At 42.2% G+C, this 23,352-nt stretch overlaps 1 protein-coding gene across 4 annotated transcripts in view; it reads left to right on the top strand.

The window, feature by feature from the left end:
* pcf11 (PCF11 cleavage and polyadenylation factor subunit) overlaps window positions 1-22,720 on the top strand; it is a 62,150-nt gene extending 39,430 nt beyond the window's left edge. For 3 of the 4 annotated variants that reach the window (XM_080749646.1, XM_080749645.1, XM_080749648.1), the window contains 11 exons: window positions 1,376-1,740; window positions 6,459-7,148; window positions 8,000-8,317; window positions 9,649-9,715; window positions 9,812-9,931; window positions 11,263-11,359; window positions 12,778-12,961; window positions 13,822-13,980; window positions 15,989-16,081; window positions 21,781-21,816; window positions 22,079-22,720. In XM_080749646.1, coding sequence (XP_080605772.1) covers window positions 1,376-1,740; window positions 6,459-7,148; window positions 8,000-8,317; window positions 9,649-9,715; window positions 9,812-9,931; window positions 11,263-11,359; window positions 12,778-12,961; window positions 13,822-13,980; window positions 15,989-16,081; window positions 21,781-21,816; window positions 22,079-22,288 — 2,339 coding nt within the window. In that variant the 3' untranslated portion in view covers window positions 22,289-22,720. The remainder of the gene's footprint in view (window positions 1-1,375; window positions 1,741-6,458; window positions 7,149-7,999; window positions 8,318-9,648; window positions 9,716-9,811; window positions 9,932-11,262; window positions 11,360-12,777; window positions 12,962-13,821; window positions 13,981-15,988; window positions 16,082-21,780; window positions 21,817-22,078) is intronic. The other variant, XM_080749647.1, reaches the window with a different exon arrangement.
* Window positions 22,721-23,352: the final 632 nt, after the last annotated feature.

Below are 23,352 nucleotides of genomic sequence, written 5' to 3'. Positions count from 1 at the left end.
CTACGAGGATCTAGGGGGAGGGTTAGATAGATATATACTGTATATAGATAGATTATATATACTAGCCCTTACCCGTTCAAAGATATGAGCTCCAAAATGATGTGCAGTGTGTGGGTTATGGGATGTGCACTGTGCATACAGTATATGAGGGATGGAAAGTAACTTTAACTGGTGCTTGCATGATAATATGTAGGAGCATCAATGTAAGAAATACCCGTTTCGTTTAATGGCTACCCCCCCCCCCCCCAGCCCGCCCACCCGCCTGCCCGCACACACACACACACACACACACACACACACACACACACACACACACACACACACAGAGAGAGCTGGTTAAACATGTTGCCTCATGCTAGATGCAGAATAGATGTGCCTCAAGCTAGATGCAGAATAGATAGTAGATACACCATAAAAATGCTAATATACAGTATACGATTTGTGAAAGTGACAAACGGGCTTCACAGTTATGTTAGGTGTGTTCATATGCTAATGGTGATGCGATTTCAGATCAATTGCTCCAGCCACTGAGGAGAAACGCTGTTTCAGACAGACAGACAGACAGACAGACAGACAGACAGACAGACAGACAGACAGACAGACAGACAGACAGACAGACAGACAGACAGACAGACAGACAGACAGACAGACAGACAGACAGACAGACAGACAGACAGACAGACAGACACTCACTCACTCACTCAGACATTTGCAAAATTATAGTATAGATATTATATGTATTACAGCAGAGAGAGAGTGGACCTCCCCTCTATCAGAACGGCAGCGCTACGAGGATCTAGGGGGAGGGTTAGATAGATATATACTGTATATAGATAGATTATATATATATTATATGTATTGCAGCAGAGAGAGAGTGGACCTCCCCTCTATCGGAGCGCCAGCGCTACGAGGATCGAGGGGGAGGGTTAGATAGATATATACTGTATATAGATAGATTATATATATATTATATGTATTGCAGCAGAGAGAGAGTGGACCTCTCCTCTATCGGAGCGCCAGCGCTACGAGGATCGAGGGGGAGGGTTAGATAGATATATACTGTATATAGATAGATTATATATATATTATATGTATTACAGCAGAGAGAGAGTGGACCTCTCCTCTATCGGAGCGCCAGCGCTACGAGGATCGAGGGGGAGGGTTAGATAGATATATACTGTATATAGATAGATTATATATATATATATTATATGTATTACAGCAGAGAGAGAGTGGACCTCCCCTCTATCGGAGCGCCAGCGCTACGAGGATCGAGGGGGAGGGTTAGATAGATATATACTGTATATAGATAGATTATATATATATTATATGTATTGTATATAGATATTTTATATATATATTATATGTATTACAGCAGAGAGAGAGTGGACCTCCCCTCTATCGGAGCGCCAGCGCTACGAGGATCGAGGAGGAGGGAGTGACGTTCGCAGCGGCTACGACGCTCCCCGCAGTCGGAGGTTACCGCCCCCCCAGCACGCCCCGCCCCCTCCCCCGCCCCCTCCCCCCAGGCGCTCCCCCAGCCCCGCCCCTTCAGGCCCCGCCCCCCCTCTGGCCTTCCAGCGGGAGCGTCTCTCTCCTCTGATGCAGACGGACTCGGCCGGAGGTTCGAGTCCCGTCCCTCGCTTTGAGAGCCCAAACAGCCAGCATTCTGACGAGATGGACCTTCCTCCCCCTCCCCCTCCTCAAGCTCATCTTCATCTTCCTCGATCCATCCTCAAGGTAACCTTTAGTTAACCCTTTAACTATTAACTTATCATTAACTTACCATTAACTTACCATTAACTTATCATTAACTTATTAACTCATCTTCATCTTCCTCGATCCATCCTCAAGGTAACCTTTAGTTAACCCTTTAACTATTAACTTATTATTAACTTACCATTAACTTATCATTAACTTATTATTAACTTATTAACTCATCTTCATCTTCCTCGATCCATCCTCAAGGTAACCTTTAGTTAACTCTTTAACTATTAACTTATTATTAACTTACCATTAACTTATCATTAACTTATTATTAACTTATTAACTCATCTTCATCTTCCTCGATCCATCCTCAAGGTAACCTTTAGTTAACCCTTTAACTATTAACTTATTATTAACTTACCATTAACTTATCATTAACTTATTATTAACTTATTAACTCATCTTCATCTTCCTCGATCCATCCTCAAGGTAACCTTTAGTTAACCCTTTAACTATTAACTTATCATTAACTTATCATTAACTTATTATTAACTCATCTTCATCTTCCTCGATCCATCCACAAGGTAACCTTTAGTTAACCCTTTAACTATTAACTTATTATTAACTTACCATTAACTTACCATTAACTTATCATTAACTTATCATTAACTCATCTTCATCTTCCTCGATCCATCCACAAGGTAACCTTTAATTAACCCTTTAACTATTAACTTATCATTAACTTACCATTAACTTATCATTAACTTATCATTAACTCATCTTCATCTTCCTCGATCCATCCTGAAGGTAATGTTTAGTTAACATCTAGTTAACATTTAGTTAACTCTTTAACTATTAACTTATTATTAACTTACCATTAACTTACCATTAACTTATCATTAACTTATTATTAACTCATCTTCATCTTCCTCGATCCATCCCCAAGGTAACCTTTAGTTAACCCTTTAACTATTAACTTATTATTAACTTACCATTAACTTATTATTAACTTATCATTAACTCATCTTCATCTTCCTCGATCCATCCACAAGGTAACCTTTAGTTAACCCTTTAACTATTAACGTATCATTAACTTACCATTAACTTACCATTAACTTATCATTAACTTATTATTAACTCATCTTCATCTTCCTCGATCCATCCGCAAGGTAACCTTTAGTTAACCCTTTAACTATTAAAGACGGGGTGAAATCAAAAACATGTTTTTCACACTTTTAGAGCATATCTGTAGTGATAATATGGCCATACCTAACACTAGATGCCAAAAAAATAGAAAATAAAACATTTTTGTGTATATTTATATCAAAAGTTCCTAAATAGGGTTAGGTTTAGGCTTAATTACTTCCTGTGAACAGAAATTCAAAAAGTGATGACATAGAGAGAGTTTTTGAATATAAATGAACCTTTGATTACATTCACCTGTTTGTTTCCCATTGCTGGCTCCCATTACTCCCATTACTCAGATTTTAAATCCCATTGCCTGAAGGGCTGGTCCCCTCGGATTGGTTCAGAAACACACAGGCTTCCTTTTCAAACTAAAACTTCAAAATAAAATACCCAAAATAGTCATTTCATTGGGTCTTATGCTTTAAAGGTAACATTTAGTTAACTATGAATAGACCTGAATGCAGATTAACTTATGCTTTAAAGGGATATTCCACTTTCAAAAGAACTTTTGGTCATTTTATTGTCTAATCAGGCTTTTATGAACACCCTGAACAGTTTTTAATTTGCTTCATTCAATATTTAGATATTTGATGTAAATGTTAACAGGCCCAGGGCCTCTCCCCACACACACCCATTGTAACTTCAAACTCCATTTTAACCATGATAGATTCATTAAAAACATCCATTATTTTTTCTGTTGACTCATAATACCCTCCTAATACTTGAGCAGGACGTGTTTTTTCAATAACTCTTTTCAATTATTTTTAATAACTTTTGGGGAAAATGGAAAAAATGTAATACAATAAAGAAATATTAAAGATAATTGAAATAGGTGGCCTGCGGGCCAACTGTCTGGCCCTCACCAACCCCTGTTTTTTGGGGGGAGGGTTAGGGTTAGGGTTAGGCTAACTGGTTTGCTGGTTTGGAAATCTTGGCATCAAACAGAAAAATGCACTAAATGGGATTGTTAGGTGTGTGGGGCAGACATTCAGCTGTCTGAGTCTCATATATGACGAGCAGGTGCTTAGGAAGGCATCTGCTATTAGAGCGGATAGCTTGCATCCTCTCATCTGCTATTAGAGCGGATAGCTTGCATCCTCTCATCTGCTATTAGAGCGGAGAGCTTGCATCCTCTCAAATCTTTATATGAGCTATTGCCTTCTGGTCAATGGTTGGAGGCCCCTGTAGTTAAAAATAATAGGTATAAATTTTCATTTGTCCCTACCTCTATCCGTGCGATCAATAACTGAACCAGGAGGAGGTAGTTGTTAGTTCTTATGGTTGGGTTGTTGTAACACTTATTTATATGTTAACTGGATCTTGTGATCATGTCTATGTCCATGTGTCCTGTGTATGTTTCACTGTGGTTTGAGAGCTTTTATCATTTGCTGTAATACAAATTGCCCAGCTTGGGACATAATAAACTTAACTAACTAACTAACTAACCCTAACCCTAACCCTGGGGGGAGGGCTTGTGAAAGTTACAAGTATGGTGAGTGCGATATGAAATGTAAGCTTACCCTAATCACAGTAATCCTTTATCAAATGACAGTCACTTTCAGAGCACTGCAGAGGGAAGGTGTTTGTGTGTCCTTGTCCAGCTGATGCTAGTTAGCAGTTGAGCCGCTTGTTAATGCATCAAAGGAAGGCCATTATGTCTCTGCACTGTCAACGGTGATCAGTTAGTGGCTGCTATTATACAGATGATCAGTTAGTGGCTGCTATTATACAGATGATCAGTTAGTGGCTGCTATTATACAGATGATCAGTTAGTGGCTGCTATTATACAGATGATCAGTTAGTGGCTGCTATTATACAGATGATCAGTTAGTGGCTGCTATTATACAGATGATCAGTTAGTGGCTGCTATTATACAGATGATCAGTTAGTGGCTGCTATTATACAGATGATCAGTTAGTGGCTGCTATTATACAGATGCATACTTTTCAAGCAGATTTTAACAACCAAATATGGTTTCAAACAGGATTCCAGAGAATCCCAGGGCTAAATTATTAGTACCACAACCAATAATTATTATAATAATGGTGGTTTAAGAGCAGCAACAATACTAGTATATTTGAATGCTGCCGTCGCCCCCTGTAATGCTGTGGCCCTGGGCTGGTTGTATTTGCCCCGTGTTGCTTAGTTTTACTCTTGAGCCGTTTTAGTATAACAAATTGATTGCTGTTTTTATGCCTTGTTTTTAACCCTGTACTGAAGCACTTTGAGATTCTTCTGAATGTAAATAAAATGCATTATTTAATATTATTATTAATTCAATGGCTAGGGTAACCCTAACCCTGGACTTCATTCAGTGTAATTCAACTAATTGGGGAACCCAAGCTGCAGCACGTTAACACTTGTGTTTTTTTTTTTTTTTTTTTTTTTTTATGTTTTTTGGACCTCCAGAAATGTATTAGGCATGATCGTGATCGCGAAATTGCATGTTTAACCCCCATACCAACCCATTCTTTCAAACATGGCAGCCATGTTTGTTTACATTTGAAGAAAACATAATGGCTGCTATATCATGAATGCCTGAACGGGGGAGAGTGTTTTCTGCTGGTGTTTCAGTCCGAGTGTATCAAAGGGTGCGTTCGGAAATGCGCACCGGTTCTGGTTAGGGTTAGGGGTTAGTGTAGTGCATACATGGGCAACTGGCGGCTCGGGGGCCACATGCGGCCCTCACCTTTGCTTAATGCGGCCCGCAGGTTAATACCGGAATAATGATATATTATTGATTTCAGCTGTTACAATTCCAAACATGGCCTGCTTTAATTCCTTCAGTCTATATTAGTAGCTTAATGACTAGTAATAGTAGTATTAAAATGCATTTTTTGTATGTCCAATGTATTTGTATTTAGGTTCATAAAGTTAACATGAGTATATAACTAACTGTTTGAAATTAAATAAAAAAATTTACATTTCAGGATTCCAGTTAAAAAATAACAAAGAATTATTCAGGATTCCAATTCAAAAGAAGCAAAAATAGCCGATCTACAAGCTCAAAACGCATCGCAGCGCGATGCGTTTTGAGCTTGTAGATCTGCTATTTTTGCTTGCTTTTGTATGAATGACAAAATACGACATCGCAATATGCAATGTGGCCCTCTGGAGTGAAGGTGGAAATATAGTGGCCCTCACCATCATCAAAGTCGCCCATCCCTGGTGTAGTGAGTGCCTAACCCTAATCCTAAACCTCAGTAAAACTATGCCTAAACCCAACCCTAACCCTAGCCTCAGTAAAACTATGCCTAAAACTAACCCTAACCAGAACCGGTGCGCATTTCCGAACGCACCCTTTCATACACTCGGATTGAAACACCAGCAGAAAACACTCTCCCGCCTGAACGGATTTCCAAGCGGATTTTTTAGTTTGAAAGCTGTGAACAGCGTGCACACACACGTGGTGCATGATCTAGGCATGGGCGTGCACACACGTGGTGCATGATCTAGGCATGGGCGTGCACGATCCGTGCACTAAAAATGACATGGAAGTCTATTGGAGACCATGGCATCTTGGACCTTCAAAGAGATTTAATTGATTCTTCTTTATTGTCCAGGTGCGAGGCTCCTCCCCCCCGGGGCCACACCCCCCCGTCCCCCACACGCCCCTCCCCCCCGCCCCCCCTCCCCCCCAGTACCAGCCCCGCCCCCAGCGCTACAACAACAACGAGGGTCACTATGACGACGGACCGCCCATCCCCCACCACGGGCCAATGAGAGGCTTCGACGGACCGCCGCCCCACCCTCCCATTGGACAGCAGCAGCAGCAGCCCCACCCCCAGCGCTTTGACGAGCACTTTGACGGGCCAATGAGACGCTTGCAGGCCTTCCAGCAGCCACGCCTAGACGGCCCTGGACCAATCAGCTTCGACGGGTCCGCCCCCATGGGGCCTGGGCCAATCAGGTTCGACGGACCGGGCCAGCCTGGGCCAATCAGGTTCGACGGGCCCAATCAGCCTGGGCCAATCAGGTTCGACGGGCCCAGTCAGCCTGGACCAATCAGGTTCGACGGACCTGGCCAGCCTGGACCAATGAGGTTCGACGGACCTGGCCAGCCTGGACCAATGAGGTTCGACGGACCTGGCCAGCCTGGGCCAATGAGGTTCGACGGGCCCAATCAGCTTGGACCAATCAGATTTGATGGGCCGGGGCAGCCCGGACCAATCAGGTTTGATGGGCCGGGTCAGCCCGGACCAATCAGGTTTGATGTTCCAATGAGGTTCGACATATCCAACCATCCACAGCAGGTAGGAACTCATTAATATTCATTATAGTTAATTAATATTCATTATAGTTAATTAATATTCATTATAGTTAATTAATATTCATAGTATATTAGTCCTAGTATTAGTTAACTTAGTTAGGGTTAGGTTTTGGGGTTAGGTTTAGGCATAGTTTTACTGAGGTTGGGTTTAGGTTTAGGCATAGTATTTTTCACCAGATTGGGCCTAATGAGATGTTGGACCAGTGAATGCCAGCAGAACAGTGGACCAAAGTGGGTTTATTCACACTTATTGATTTGTGGAACAAATATTTATTCAACTTCAGTTGTATAAATATTGCTATAACAACATAATGTATGTTTCCTGTAATGTTATTTTTATATTATATTTGTGTTTTATTCTTTGAAGGAAAACCTCCACTCATCAATTCTCACATGACCCTCTTCTAGCGCCACCATGAGGCCGATTCTTGCGAAACACATTTTTGGACACTGCTCCTACAAATTTTTACCTAAAATCATGCAAATCGTTACACACTTGCTCTACACTCATGTCATCAACATGGATCTGTCTCATTTAGCGCCACCTTCAGGACAATTTTTTTAAACACATTTTTGGACACTACTCCTACAGATTTTGCCCTAAAATCACGCAAATCGGTACACAGTATGTCTACACTCATGTCTTCAACATGGATCTGTCCCATATAGCGCCACCATCAGGCCGATTTTTTCAAACACATGTTTGGACACTGCTCCTACACATTTTGCCCTAAAATCACGCTGCGACCTGACGGTGGCTTCTCTCCCTTAGGGAGTCTTACTGGTAATAATAACCATACAGTGATGTCTTAATATCCTCTTGGTTTTGTTCAGCCCTTCCATCAGCCAATGGCCATGCACTTTGAACAAGCTCCGCCCAGATACCCCTCTGGCCCGCCCCACTCCTTACACCCCCCCATGGGTGGGCCTATGGGTGGCCCACCCATGGGTGGGCCTATGAGTGGCCCACCCATGGGTGGGCCCATGGGTGGCCCAATGGGTGGTCCGCCCATGGGTGGGCCCATGGGCGGACCAATCGGTGGGCCTATGGGTGGGCCCGGACAGGCCCCCTTCAGCTCCATGCCTGCACCCCAGTACTCCGCTGGTCCCCTGGGACCCCCGGCCTTCTACAACCCCGGACCCCCCCAACAGGTAATCAATAACTAACTTTATACACCCTGGACCCCCCAACAGGTAATCAATAACTAACTTTATACTAAAAATAATAGTGGAAATAGCAGATCTGACCCAATGCTCATATCTCCGCATCAGTATGACATCACACTGCTGACATCAGTATGACACCACACCGTACACAAATGACCCTTATATAAGACCGGCATTATCTACCGACAGATTAGTAACAAGATGTCAAAATCGTCTAGGAAGGATGGTGTGAGTCATGCTGGCACCCTTCGCGGCAGGAGGAAGCTGGTGCAATCGACCCCTTGGCTTGTCGGGACCCCTGCCTACTAACGGGGTGGCAGGCTATCACCTCAGAATAGAACCCGTACGGGGTGGCCGACACCAGCCCATTGACAAGAGAGAGGCCTTGATGTCCCTTTACTCTTTGATGGGGTGGCCAGTTGACTAAGAGTTTCCGTTCGGGCCTTCTCGATATTGTACAGATTTCCACAGGAAATCTGGGGGTGGCTGTTACAAAGACCCTCACTCACCTTCACGTCATGTGGCTAGTCGTTAGGTAGCCATAGTTACACGTTGAAGGTTGAATCTCCAGATATGGAGATAACCAACACATCCCTCCATATATGGAGATAACCGACGAATCTCACTAAGTCTGACCTCACAAGCCCCATATTTGGACACGAACAACATACAACTCCATATATAGAGACATAGCTGCTGACATCAGTATGACATCACACTGCTGACATCAGTATGACATCACACCGTACACAAATGACCCTTATATAAGACCGGCATTATCTACCGACAGATTGTGGAGATAAGCGACCAACGGTCGCTTATCTCCCGATTAGGGAGTCTTACTGGTTATTATGTAATAATTATAACAGGCCCACCAACAGGTAGCTGTCTGTCTGTCACCGTGGTAACATGTGGTTGTCATGGTAACATGTGGTTGTCATGGTAACGTGTGGTTGTCATGGTAACGTGTGGTTGTCATGGTAACGTGTGGTTGTCATGGTAACGTGTGGTTGTCATGGTAACGTGTGGTCGTCATGGTAACGTGTGGTCGTCATGGTAACGTGTGGTCGTCATGGTAACAAGTGGTCGTCATGGTAACATGTGGTTGTCATGGTAACATGTGGTTGTGGAACATGTGGTTGTCATGGTAACATGTGGTTGTCATGGTAACATGTGGTTGTCATGGTAACGTGGTTGTGTTTCAGGTCTCCATGATACCCAACATGACTCAGGTTGTCATGGTAACATGAGGTTGTCATGGTAACATGTGGTTGTGGAACATGTGGTTGTCATGGTAACATGTGGTTGTGTTTCAGGTCTCCATGATACCCAACATGACTCAGGCCTTCCTGCCTCAAAACACTGTGCCTTTCACCCAGACAGGTATTATTATTGTTATTATTATTGTTATTGTTATTAAGCCACTTTGGTAACTACTACTTTCTGTATCTAAGTGGTGTTTTAACTGGTGTGTTTTAGTGGCGCCCCCTCTGGCTGCAGAGAGTCACTTCGGTCAGATGGACGTGAACGAGCTCCTGACGAAACTGATCTCTACTGGAATCATCCCTGCTGCCACGCCCCCAACACACCCCTCTAGTGGTCAGTACTGGTATTACACCCTAACACCCCTCTACTGCTCAGTATTGGTAATACTAGAAAAGTGTGCCTGCAGCTCACTAAATTTGTGCATTAGCATTTGTAGAATTAGCATGTTAGCATTAGCATTAAATAATTTTAACATTAGCATTTTAGCATTAGCATTAAATAATTTTAGCATTAGCATTAAATAATTTTAACATTAGCATTTTAGCAATAGCATTTTTAGCATTAGCATTAACGGAAGTAGAGGTTAGCATTAGCGGGTAGCCGTTAGGTCTGTGGGACCAACCACCGAGTTTGAGACCAGTAACATGTTGGGAAGTGGAGTTATGGCTGTTTAAAGCCCAGCCAATAGGAAGACAGAGGGGGTGGGGCTTAAGCAATTACAGATCATTCCTATTGGCCATGTAATTACACCCACCAAATGTCGAGACAGTACAATGCTGCAAACTGGAGTTATGGATGTTTAAAGCTCAGCCAATAGGAAGAGAGAGGGCAGGGCTTCCGCAATTATAGCTCATTCCTATAGGCTGTGTAAATACATACAGTCAGTTTCGAGATGGTACCATGCTGCAAACTGGGGTTATAGCTGTTTAAAGCTCAGCCATTTGGAAGATAGGGGCGGGGCTTCCAAGGAGGGGGGGGGCTTAAGTAATAAGTCCCTATTGGCCGTTTAAGTCCAGACACCAAGTTTCAAGATGGTGCCATGCTGTGAACTGGAGTTATGGATGTTTAAAGCCCAGCCAATAGGAATACAGTGGGGGTGGGGCTTAATCAACCACAGCTTGTCCCTTTTGTCCGGAAAAAGTCCAAAGTCGTGTGCGCGTTTTAAAGTTTAAATCACGTTGCTTGGCAAAAGTATGGCAGAGTAATGTGGCGCCAAAGTTTCTGTTTTCTTTTCTCGGAGTCCCCCATTAAAAGTCAATGGGGTTTTTGGGCGTCATTTTTTGCGAATTAAGTCGCCACCAGGGGCATAGTTCCCCCGATTTAAAACGAATCCAACACGGAACTAAAACCTCCTATGTTTGGCCGCTACGAATCCAACACGGAACTTAAACTTCCTATGTTTTGCCGCTAGTTGCGCTGTTTTCTCCCCGCGAGGTACCAAAAAGAATGTGTCTACATTGGACCCCATTCGTTTTCCCCTTTGATTTTCTATTAAACTTTATCATAAATACTTAATGGTTCCTGTCACTAGTGAAAAACTGCCTTTCAATCACCATGATATGCGTTTTGTGCAATTATGGTCCCATTTATGTTAGAATTGATGATAAAGTTGCGGGGGGCGTGGCCAACTAAACTGATACCAGCCGGCTGTGTTCTTCTTGTAGAACCTCCGGCTCCAGTTGAGGAAGAAGAGGAAGAGGAGGAGCCTGAGGAGGAAGACGTTCCTGACATCACTTCCTTTAACCTGGACGACCTTAAACAGTTAGTATGACATCACTTCCTTTAACCTGGACGACCTTAAACAGTTAGTATGACATCACTTCCTTTAACCTGGACGACCTTAAACAGTTAGTATGACATCACTTCCTTTAACCTGGACGACCTTAAACAGTTAGTATGACATCACTTCCTTTAACCTGGACGACCTTAAACAGTTAGTATGACATCACTTCCTTTAACCTGGACGACCTTAGTCTCGTGTGGCCAGACTGTTGCCTCCGCGATTTGGTCAAATGCTCCCGGCATACAGTCTGGCGCACCGGGGAAGAAACGGCGAGTGCGAGATGAAGCGGAAGTGAAGCCCCCACGTCACTTCCGTTTCAGTCTCACATCACACATATTTATCATTATATAAATAAAAATCATATAAGCATGTTTAGCTTGCTGCTTAGCAGAAATGAAATTTTAAAATATATTGTTTAGAACGTTAATGCCCGTTTTCGATACTCGCCGTTCGGGAGCTGCTGTTCCAGACTCTATATAGCATTCAGAGATTGTGGAATAGTTGTCTGGCTACGGGAGACTAGGACAACCTTAAACAGTTAGTATGACATCACTTCCTTTAACCTGGACGACCTTAAACAGTTAGTATGACATCACTTCCTTTAACCTTGGACGACCTTAAACAGTTAGTATGACATCACTTCCTTTAACCTGGACGACCTTAAATAGTTAGTATGACATCACTTCCTTTAACCTGGACGACCTTAAATAGTTAGTATGACATCACTTCCTTTAACCTGGACGACCTTAAACAGTTAGTATGACATCACTTCCTTTAACCTGGACGACCTTAAACAGTTAGTCTGACATCACTTCCTGTTAGTATGACATCACTTCCTGTTAGTATGACATCACTTCCTTTAACATGGACGACCTTAAACAGTTAGTATGACATCACGTCCTGTTAGTATGACATCACTTCCTTTAACCTGGACGACCTTAAACAGTTAGTATGACATCACTTCCTGTTAGTATGATATCACTTCCTTTAACCTGGAAGACCTTAAACAGTTAGTATGACATCACTTCCTGTTAGTATGACATCACTTCCTTTAACCTGGATGACCTTAACATCACGTCCTGTTAGTATGATATCACTTCCTTTAACCTGGAAGACCTTAAACAGTTAGTATGACATCACTTCCTGTTAGTATGACATCACTTCCTTTAACCTGGAAGACCTTAAACAGTTAGTATGACATCACTTCCTGTTAGTATGACATCACTTCCTTTAACCTGGATGACCTCAAACAGTTAGTATGACATCACTTCCTGTTACACTACTATAACATGTGTATATATATATATATTACAGGAGATATGAGTGCATAGTGGTGAAGCTCTACACTGGCATCCAGTGCTACTATAACATGTATATATATATATGTATATTACAGACGGTATGAATGCATCGTGGTGAAGCTCTACACTGGCATCCAGTGCTACTCTTGTGGGATGCGGTTCACAGCGTCTCAGACTGACGTCTATGCAGACCATCTGGACTGGCATTACAGACACAACCGCTCTGAGAAGGACGTCAGCCGCAAGGTCACACACCGACGCTGGTACTACAGTCTGACGGTACGCACACACATAAACAATACATTACACGCACACACACACACACACACACACACACACACACACACACACACACACACACACACGCACGCATAGAAATAGTCATCTAAGAAAAGCATAGAGTCTGTAGTTCTAATGGAAGCTAGGGAGTAGGGATGGGTACCGAAATAAATAAACTAGTTGTGAGGCCTGCAGATTGAAGCCTCTGTAATGTCAATAAACTAGTTGTGAGGCCTGCAGATTGAAGCCTCTGTAATGTCCATAAACTAGTTGTGAGAGGTCTGCAGATTGAAGCCTCTGTAATGTCCATAAACTAGTTGTGAGAGGTCTGCAGATTGAAGCCTCTGTAATGTCCATAAACTAGTTGTGAGAGGTCTGCAGATTGAAGCCTCTGTAATGTCGATAAACTAGTTGTGAGGCCTGCAGATTGAAGCCTCTGTAATGTCCATAAACTACTTGTGAGAGGCCTGCAGATTGAAGCCTCTGTAATGTCCATAAACTAGTTGTGAGGCCTGCAGATTGAAGCCTCTGTAATGTCCATAAACTAGTTGTGAGAGGCCTGTAGATTGAAGCCTCTGTAATGTCCATAAACTAGTTGTGAGAGGTCTGCAGATTGAAGCCTCTGTAATGTCCATAAACTAGTTGTGAGGCCTGCAGATTGAAGCCTCTGTAATGTCCATAAACTAGTCGTGTGTATATATATGTATATGTATATGTTGTAATGTATATGTGTATATGTTGTATCAGGACTGGATAGAGTTTGAGGAGGTTGCTGACCTTGAGGAACGCTCCAAGAGTATATACATATATATGTATATGTTGTAATGTGTATATGTTGTAATGTGTATATGTTGTATCAGGACTGGATAGAGTTTGAGGAAGTAGCTGACCTCGAGGAACGCTCCAAGAGTCACTTCTTTGAGAAGGTCAACGAGGAGGAAGTCCAGAAGAACCAGGAAGCTTCCAAACAGAAGGACGTCGTGACCTCCGTCAAGGCTGCACAGGATGTAGTGGATGAGGTACCTTAAACCTAACCCTAACCCTAAACCTAACCCTAAACCTAAACCTAACCCTAACCCTTATTATACTGTATTCCATCACCTCCATCACCTCCGTCAAGGCTGCACAGGATGTAGTGGATGAGGTACCTTAAACCTAACCCTAACCCTAAACCTAAACCTAACCATATACTGTATACCATCACCTCCATCACCTCCGTCAAGGCTGCACAGGATGTAGTGGACGAGGTGATGTTATTATCATTATTATCATTCAGGCCCAACCCCAGTAATAATGGTGGTATAAGAGAAGCAACAACACTAGTATATCGTCGTTGTCGGGTGGAAAACCTCAAAATGTGTATGTTCTTTCGCAAGGTAAAGCCCTGCTTGATCAAACAAGGCCGTCGCACAAAAGTAGTGAAAACAGCAGATCTACAAGCACACAGCGCGTGCGAGGCGCTGTGTGCTTGTAGATCTGCTGTTTTCACTAGTTTAAATCATTTTTAAAATTATAAATGCAAAAGAAACGGTTTTGGACATACACGATTTTCACCCGACAACGACGATAGCTGAACTGTCGCTGGAGTAGCGGGAACGCCACCGTCGCCCCCTGCAATGTTGTGGCCCTCGGCTTGGTAGCCTAGACATGATTCAATGTTGTGGCCCTCGGCTTGGTACCCTAGACATGATTCAATGTTGTGGCCCTGGGCTTGGTACCCTAGACATAATTCAATGTTGTGGCCCTCGGCTTGGTACCCTAGACATAATTCAATGTTGTGGCCCTCGGCTTGGTACCCTAGACATGATTCAATGTTGTGGCCCTCAGCTTGGTACCCTAGACATAATTCAATGTTGTGGCCCTCGGCTTGGTACCCTAGACATGATTCAATGTTGTGGCCCTCGGCTTGGTACCCTAGACATAATTCAATGTTGTGGCCCTCGGCTTGGTACCCTAGACATGATTCAATGTTGTGGCCCTCAGCTTGGTACCCTAGACATAATTCAATGTTGTGGCCCTCGGCTTGGTACCCTAGACATGATTCAATGTTGTGGCCCTGGGCTTGGTACCCTAGACATGATTCAATGTTGTGGCCCTCGGCTTGGTACCCTAGACATGATTCAATGTTGTGGCCCTCGGCTTGGTACCCTAGACATGATTCAATGTTGTGGCCCTCGGCTTGGTACCCTAGACATGATTCAATGTTGTGGCCCTCAGCTTGGTACCCTAGACATGATTCAATGTTGTGGCCCTGGGCTTGGTACCCTAGACATGATTCAATGTTTTGGCCCTCGGCTTGGTACCCTAGACATAATTCAATGTTGTGGCCCTCGGCTTGGTACCCTAGACATAATTCAATGTTGTGGCCCTTGGCTTGGTACCCTAGACATGATTCAATGTTGTGGCCCTCGGCTTGGTACCCTAGACATAATTCAATGTTGTAGCCCTGGGCTTGGTACCCTAGACATGATTCAATGTTGTGGCCCTCAGCTTGGTACCCTAGACATGATTCAATGTTTTGACCCTCAGCTTGGTACCCTAGACATAATTCAATGTTGTAGCCCTCGGCTTGGTACCCTAGACATGATTCAATGTTGTGGCCCTGGGCTTGGTACCCTAGACATGATTCAATGTTGTGACCCTCAGCTTGGTACCCTAGACATGATTCAATGTTGTGGCCCTCGGCTTGGTACCCTAGACATGATTCAATGTTGTGGCCCTCGGCTTGGTACCCTAGACATGATTCAATGTTGTGGCCCTCGGCTTGGTACCCTAGACATGATTCAATGTTGTGACCAGAGCCCTGGGTGTCGCAGGTTCGATTCCAGGCCAGCAACGTGTGGAAGTGTCCATGAGCAACACACTACCCTCAACACTGAGTTGATCATATTCTGTATTGAGCTCTGTGTTCAGGAAGTATCCAAGATGTATAACTCTGTGTGTGTGTGTGTGTGTGTGTGTGTGTGTGTGTGTGTGTGTGTGTGTGTGTGTGTGTGTGTGTGTGTGTGTGTGTGGGTGTGTGTGTAGAGCTGTGAGATCTGTTCAGAACCCTTTGAGATGTACTGGGAGGAAGAGGAGGAAGAATGGCATCTGAAGAACGCTATCAGAGTGGATGACAAGGTAACCTACTGACCTACTAACCTACTAACTAACCTACTAACTAACCTACTAACTAACCTACTAACTAACCTACTAACTAACCTACCAACCATATCACTATACCATACTATACTTTACCATAACACTGTTTATACACACATCTGAAGAACACCATCAGAGTGGACGACAAGGTAACCTAATGACTAACTAATCTACTAACAATTATACCATAACACTATATATACACTCATTATTATATATATACACATCTGAAGAACGCCATCAGAGTGGACGACAAGGTAACCTAATGACTAACTAATCTACTAACAATTATACCATAACACTATATATACACTCATTATTATATATATACACATCTGAAGAACGCCATCAGAGTGGACGACAAGGTAACCTAATGACTAACTAATCTACTAACAATTATACCATAACACTATATATACACTCATTATTATATATATACACATCTGAAGAACACCATCAGAGTGGACGACAAGGTAACCTAATGACTAACTAATCTACTAACAATTATACCATAACACTATATATACACTCATTATTATATATATACACATCTGAAGAACGCCATCAGAGTGGACGACAAGGTAACCTAATGACTAACTAATCTACTAACAATTATACCATAACACTATATATACACTCATTATTATATATATACACATCTGAAGAACACCATCAGAGTGGACGACAAGGTAACCTAATGACTAACTAATCTACTAACAATTATACCATAACACTATATATACACTCATTATTATATATATACACATCTGAAGAACACCATCAGAGTGGACGACAAGGTAACCTAATGACTAACTAATCTACTAACAATTATACCATAACACTATATATACACTCATTATTATATATATACACATCTGAAGAACGCCATCAGAGTGGACGACAAGGTAACCTAATGACTAACTAATCTACTAACAATTATACCATAACACTATATATACACTCATTATTATATATATACACATCTGAAGAACGCCATCAGAGTGGACGAAAAGGTAACCTAATGACTAACTAATCTACTAACAATTATACCATAACACTATATATACACTCATTATTATATATATACACATCTGAAGAACGCCATCAGAGTGGACGACAAGGTAACCTAATGACTAACTAATCTACTAACAATTATACCATAACACTATATATACACTCATTATAATATATATACACATCTGAAGAACACCATCAGAGTGGACGACAAGGTAACCTAATGACTAACTAATCTACTAACAATTATACCATAACACTATATATACACTCATTATAATATATATACACATCTGAAGAACACCATCAGAGTGGACGACAAGGTAACCTAATGACTAACTAATCTACTAACAATTATACCATAACACTATATATACACTCATTATTATATATATACACATCTGAAGAACGCCATCAGAGTGGACGACAAGGTAACCTAATGACTAACTAATCTACTAACAATTATACCATAACACTATATATACACTCATTATTATATATATACACATCTGAAGAACGCCATCAGAGTGGACGACAAGGTAACCTAATGACTAACTAATCTACTAACAATTATACCATAACACTATATATACACTCATTATTATATATATACACATCTGAAGAACACCATCAGAGTGGACGACAAGGTAACCTAATGACTAACTAATCTACTAACAATTATACCATAACACTATATATACACTCATTATTATATATATACACATCTGAAGAACGCCATCAGAGTGGACGACAAGGTAACCTAATGACTAACTAATCTACTAACAATTATACCATAACACTATATATACACTCATTATTATATATATACACATCTGAAGAACGCCATCAGAGTGGACGACAAGGTAACCTAATGACTAACTAATCTACTAACAATTATACCATAACACTATATATACACTCATTATAATATATATACACATCTGAAGAACACCATCAGAGTGGACGACAAGGTAACCTAATGACTAACTAATCTACTAACAATTATACCATAACACTATATATACACTCATTATTATATATATACACATCTGAAGAACACCATCAGAGTGGACGACAAGGTAACCTAATGACTAACTAATCTACTAACAATTATACCATAACACTATATATACACTCATTATAATATATATACACATCTGAAGAACACCATCAGAGTGGACGACAAGGTAACTAACCTACTAACTATATAGCATAGCACCAGGGGTGAGATGCTGTGGGCTCGGTTGGGCTCGGCGAGCCCACACATATCAAGCTGTACGCACGCACACCCGTCACGCACGTCGTCAAGTTGTGTGACGGCTCGACGGCTCGGTCAACACTTCAATCCCCTGCCTGTCCTGTCTGCTTTGCATAACAATACTCTGGTAGGCAGGCTCATTTACACTTGTATATGCAGCCAGCATAGGCCTATACGTTCGCCTGGCATTCTTTGCAGACTTTTAGCTCCTTTCAGAACCTGTCGTCTCCCTCCGCTATGCAGCTCCTCACTCTTCATGTCATGAGTTTAAATCACACAGAGCTGCATAGCAGAGGGACTCAGGAGAGGTTCTGAAAGGAGCTAGCAGACTTTACTGTGTGGTGAGTCTATAAAGGCCCAACTCCAATCTGTTGACTTGCTGACTCACTGACTTTACTGTGTGGTTAGTCTATAAAGGCCGAACTCCAATCTGTTGACTTGCTGACTCACTGACTTTACTGTGTGGTGAGTCTATAAAGGCCCAATTCCAATCTGTTGACTTGCTGACTCACTGACTTTACTCTGTGGTGAGTCTATAAAGGCCCAACTCCAATCTGTTGACTTGCTGACTCACTGACTTTACTGTGTGGTGAGTCTATAAAGGCCCAATTCCAATCTGTTGACTTGCTGACTCACTGACTTTACTCTGTGGTGAGTCTATAAAGGCCCAACTCCAATCTGTTGACTTGCTGACTCACTGACTTTACTGTGTGGTTAGTCTATAAAGGCCCAACTCCAATCCGTTGACTTGCTGACTCACTGACTTTACTGTGTGGTGAGTCTATAAAGGCCCAATTCCAATCTGTTGACTTGCTGACTCACTGACTTTACTGTGTGGTTAGTCTATAAAGGCCCAACTCCAATCCGTTGACTTGCTGACTCACTGACTTTACTGTGTGGTGAGTCTATAAAGGCCCAATTCCAATCTGTTGACTTGCTGACTCACTGACTTTACTGTGTGGTGAGTCTATAAAGGCCCAACTCCAATCCGTTGACTTGCTGACTCACTGACTTTACTGTGTGGTGAGTCTATAAAGGCCCAATTCCAATCTGTTGACTTGCTGACTCACTGACTTTACTCTGTGGTTAGTCTATAAAGGCCCAACTCCAATCCGTTGACTTGCTGACTCACTGACTTTACTCTGTGGTGAGTCTATAAAGGCCCAACTCCAATCTGTTGACTTGCTGACTCACTGACTTTACTGTGTGGTGAGTCTATAAAGGCCCAATTCCAATCTGTTGACTTGCTGACTCACTGACTTTACTGTGTGGTGAGTCTATAAAGGCCCAACTCCAATCCGTTGACTTGCTGACTCACTGACTTTACTGTGTGGTGAGTCTATAAAAGCCCAACTCCAATCCGTTGACTTGCTGACTCACTGACTTTACTGTGTGGTGAGTCTATAAAGGCCCAATTCCAATCCGTTGACTTGCTGACTCACTGACTTTACTGTGTGGTGAGTCTATAAAGGCCCAACTCCAATCCGTTGACTTGCTGACTCACTGACTTTACTGTGTGGTGAGTCTATAAAGGCCCAACTCCAATCCGTTGACTTGCTGACTCACTGACTTTACTGTGTGGTGAGTCTATAAAAGCCCAACTCCAATCCGTTGACTTGCTGACTCACTGACTTTACTGTGTGGTGAGTCTATAAAGGCCCAATTCCAATCTGTTGACTTGCTGACTCACTGACTTTACTGTGTGGTGAGTCTATAAAAGCCCAACTCCAATCCGTTGACTTGTTGACTCACTGACTTGGCCAAAGTCAACGTGCGGGTTCACGTTGTGGCTTAAGGACTTGAGGGTTGTTCCAATGTAAATGGGTAAGTCCGTGAGGGTGCGGGAACGCCCCTTTTTGTTGACTTTCCTTAAGTCCGTACATTTGCAGCCTTTGGCAAAGGAATTACCCACAGTTCATATCGTTACTAGGGGAATCAGCTGAAAACTCCAAATGTCAATCATTTAAACATGGAGATGAGTCATGAATCGCGGTTAGAGCGTCAACAAGCAGTAAGTAGTACTGTAGTTAACCCTAACCCTGTAACTAACTAACTAACTCTACTGTTCTATCTACGGATAGAGTGTCAACAAGCAGTACGCAGTACTGTAGTTAACCCTAACCCTGTAACAGTAGTGCTTCCCCACTGTTCTCAAAGGGAGACAGGATGGAAGATATATATTTAGTTAAAAATAAGGGGGAACATGATAAGACATGTGCAAGGTAAATGCAGAATCTATGACTGTAAAGATTTTTAAATGTGATGTAAAGTGTCATGAATAAAACATTCATTAAAGCAGTGTTTCTTGACCTTTTCAGGCCACGACCCCCTAAGTTTTTCGCTTGGTTTGCCAGACGGCTTTTCATCCCACAATTTTTAAATAGTGTACACTTAAAGTTTGTGACAACCCTCCACATGGATTACATGTAAAATTAGTACCATGAACCCATAAAGGGTTAGGGTTAGGGTTAGATTAAATTGGTACCATGAACCCATAAAACGTATTTTACTAAATACCACACACCAAATACCTTGAATGCACATCAACAAATGACATAGAAATGGACCAAACACAGTAATAATAAAGCAGTTCAAAAGGACAACACTCCGAGTCATTGTTTCAACAAAAAGAAACACCTTTGTCAGGATTTATTAAACAAAAATAGTTCAGTTCGGTTTGCTTTCACACAGTTCAGTTTGTTTCACTCTCAACTCAAAATAACAACTTCCCCAAAGGACCAACAAAGAAAATAAAGAAAATGGGATGCTCAAACAAACTCCCCCCCACTCAGCTGTTTGCTCTCCTGTTAAGTTATAAGCCTCTTCACAAGACCGACGCTCCTCAGCGTTCCACACTCTCCACTGTACAGTACCTCGGTGCCGTGGCGTTGTTATAAGGCGGATCCACCGGAATGAAAGGCCGGGTCCCGATCCACCGTTTACCGCCGACGTCTGTGTAACGTAGCCTGTAGCCTCCAGACGATCCAGATAATGTAGCTCCTCTTTAAAACCCTGCCGACGCGGACTTTAACACGCGGTCAGCTAAAGGCTCAGACGCTACTACTATAGTATCCCTGCTGTGTGGAAGGACCGGGGAAGGAACATATACAGAACTGACAGACGGAACGCCGCCGCTTCTGCCGTTGTTTGCGAGACACAGAGCACCAGAGCAGTGAATGACTTCCTGATTTCAAGATGACGCGCGTTGCAGCGCTGCGGAGATGAAAGGGATGCGATTGGCTGGCTAGAGTTGTGAATGGGAGTAACGTTTTGTGAATGAAGCGACATTGCGTTAAGGGCGGACCGTCACAACACACACACGCACGTACACACGCACGCACGCACGCACGCACACACACACACACACACAGAGCAGTGTGTAACTTGATGTGTTGTGTGTCCACAGACGTACCATCCTTCCTGTTATGAAGATTATAAGAATGTAAGTATGAATTATAATAATAATGTTATTACAAATCTACTATTAATGTTTAATTGTTCATGATACAACTTAATTATAATATACAATATGTGACCATATTTGACATCGTTTTCTATACGTGTTCGTTAGGGTCAGGGTTGTGTAAACGTGTTATTAACTTAATTAATAATATTAATCTTAACTTAATTAATAGTATTAATCTTAACTTAATTAATAATATTAACCTTAACTTAATTAATAATCTTAACTTAATGTTTTCCAGACGTGTTCGTTCGGCGAGGCCACGCCCTCTCCCAGCTCGCCGTCCAATCAGCATCCTCTGTCCGCCTTCAAACAGGAAGAGGAAACCCCGCCCACTTCCTGTCAGTTCGCCCTCAAACAGGAAGAGGAAGTGGAGGAGGAAGGGGGCGGAGCCAAGGAGATCAAACAGGAAGTAGAGGAGGAAGTGGAGGAGGCGGGACAAACACTCTAACACTTCCTGTTTCCTACTTCCTGTTTCCTGTGTGCCATCTGAGTTTGTTTTCTTTGAAGAAGAAAAAGAAGAATATTTTTTTAATTCCTCAGAAAGACGAAGAAATAAACGAGAATAAATAAAATACATTCTAGTATTTTGGAGCCGCATTTTCAGGTCTGTGTTTTGTAAATAAAAAAAAAAGAGAACAAAATTAAACAAAGTTTGTTTTTTCGAGGCTTGAATGTAAAACATTTAATTTATGTATTAAAGTGTTTTTTGTGGTCGTCTTGTGTAACTTCTTGGTGTCTCACACACACACTCACACAGACACACTTTTCACACGCACACACACACTCACACACAGACTGAACTCATTTCAGTGTTTTTTGGCTCTTGCATTTTTTTTTTTTTTGCTCAATAAAAACGAGTTTTCACAAAGTGTTTTGTGTGGGTGGCGTTTTAAGTTTACTTTTTGTTCAATTTAATAAAGTTCAGTGGATTGAATATTCTCTGTATTTTGGTGTGTTTTTTTGGTTGTCTGCCTTCTCTCTGTTGATTGAAAAGCTTTTACCTTAGGCCAAGGGTCTTCAACGTTTTCAGTCCTTTAACCACTTAGGGTTAGGGTTAGTGGTTAACCCTAACCACTTGAACATTGTTTGATAGGGTTAGGGTTAGTAACCACTTGAACATAGGGTTAGGGTTAGGTTAGTAACCACTTGAACATTGTTAGATAGGGTTAGGGTTAGATTAGATATCTAACCCTAACCACTTGAACATTGTTTGATAGGGTTAGGGTTAGTAACCACTTGAACTTAGGGTTAGGGTTAGGTTCGTAACCACTTGAACATTGTTAGATAGGGTTAGGGTTAGATTAGATATCTAACCCTAACCACTTGAACATTGTTTGATAGGGTTAGGGTTAGTAACCACTTGAACATAGGGTTAGGGTTAGGTTCGTAACCACTTGAACATTGTTAGATAGGGTTAGGGTTAGATTAGATATCTAACCCTAACCACTTGAACATTGTTTGATAAGGTTAGGGTTAGTAACCACTTGAACATAGGGTTAGGGTTAGGTTAGT

The sequence above is a fragment of the Nannobrachium achirus genome, assembly GCF_963921795.1.
Source record: "Nannobrachium achirus genome assembly, chromosome: 19".
NCBI lineage: Eukaryota > Metazoa > Chordata > Actinopteri > Myctophiformes > Myctophidae > Nannobrachium > Nannobrachium achirus.
The sequence above is the reverse complement of the archived record's forward strand: the minus strand, read 5'-3'. Positions and strand labels throughout refer to the sequence as shown.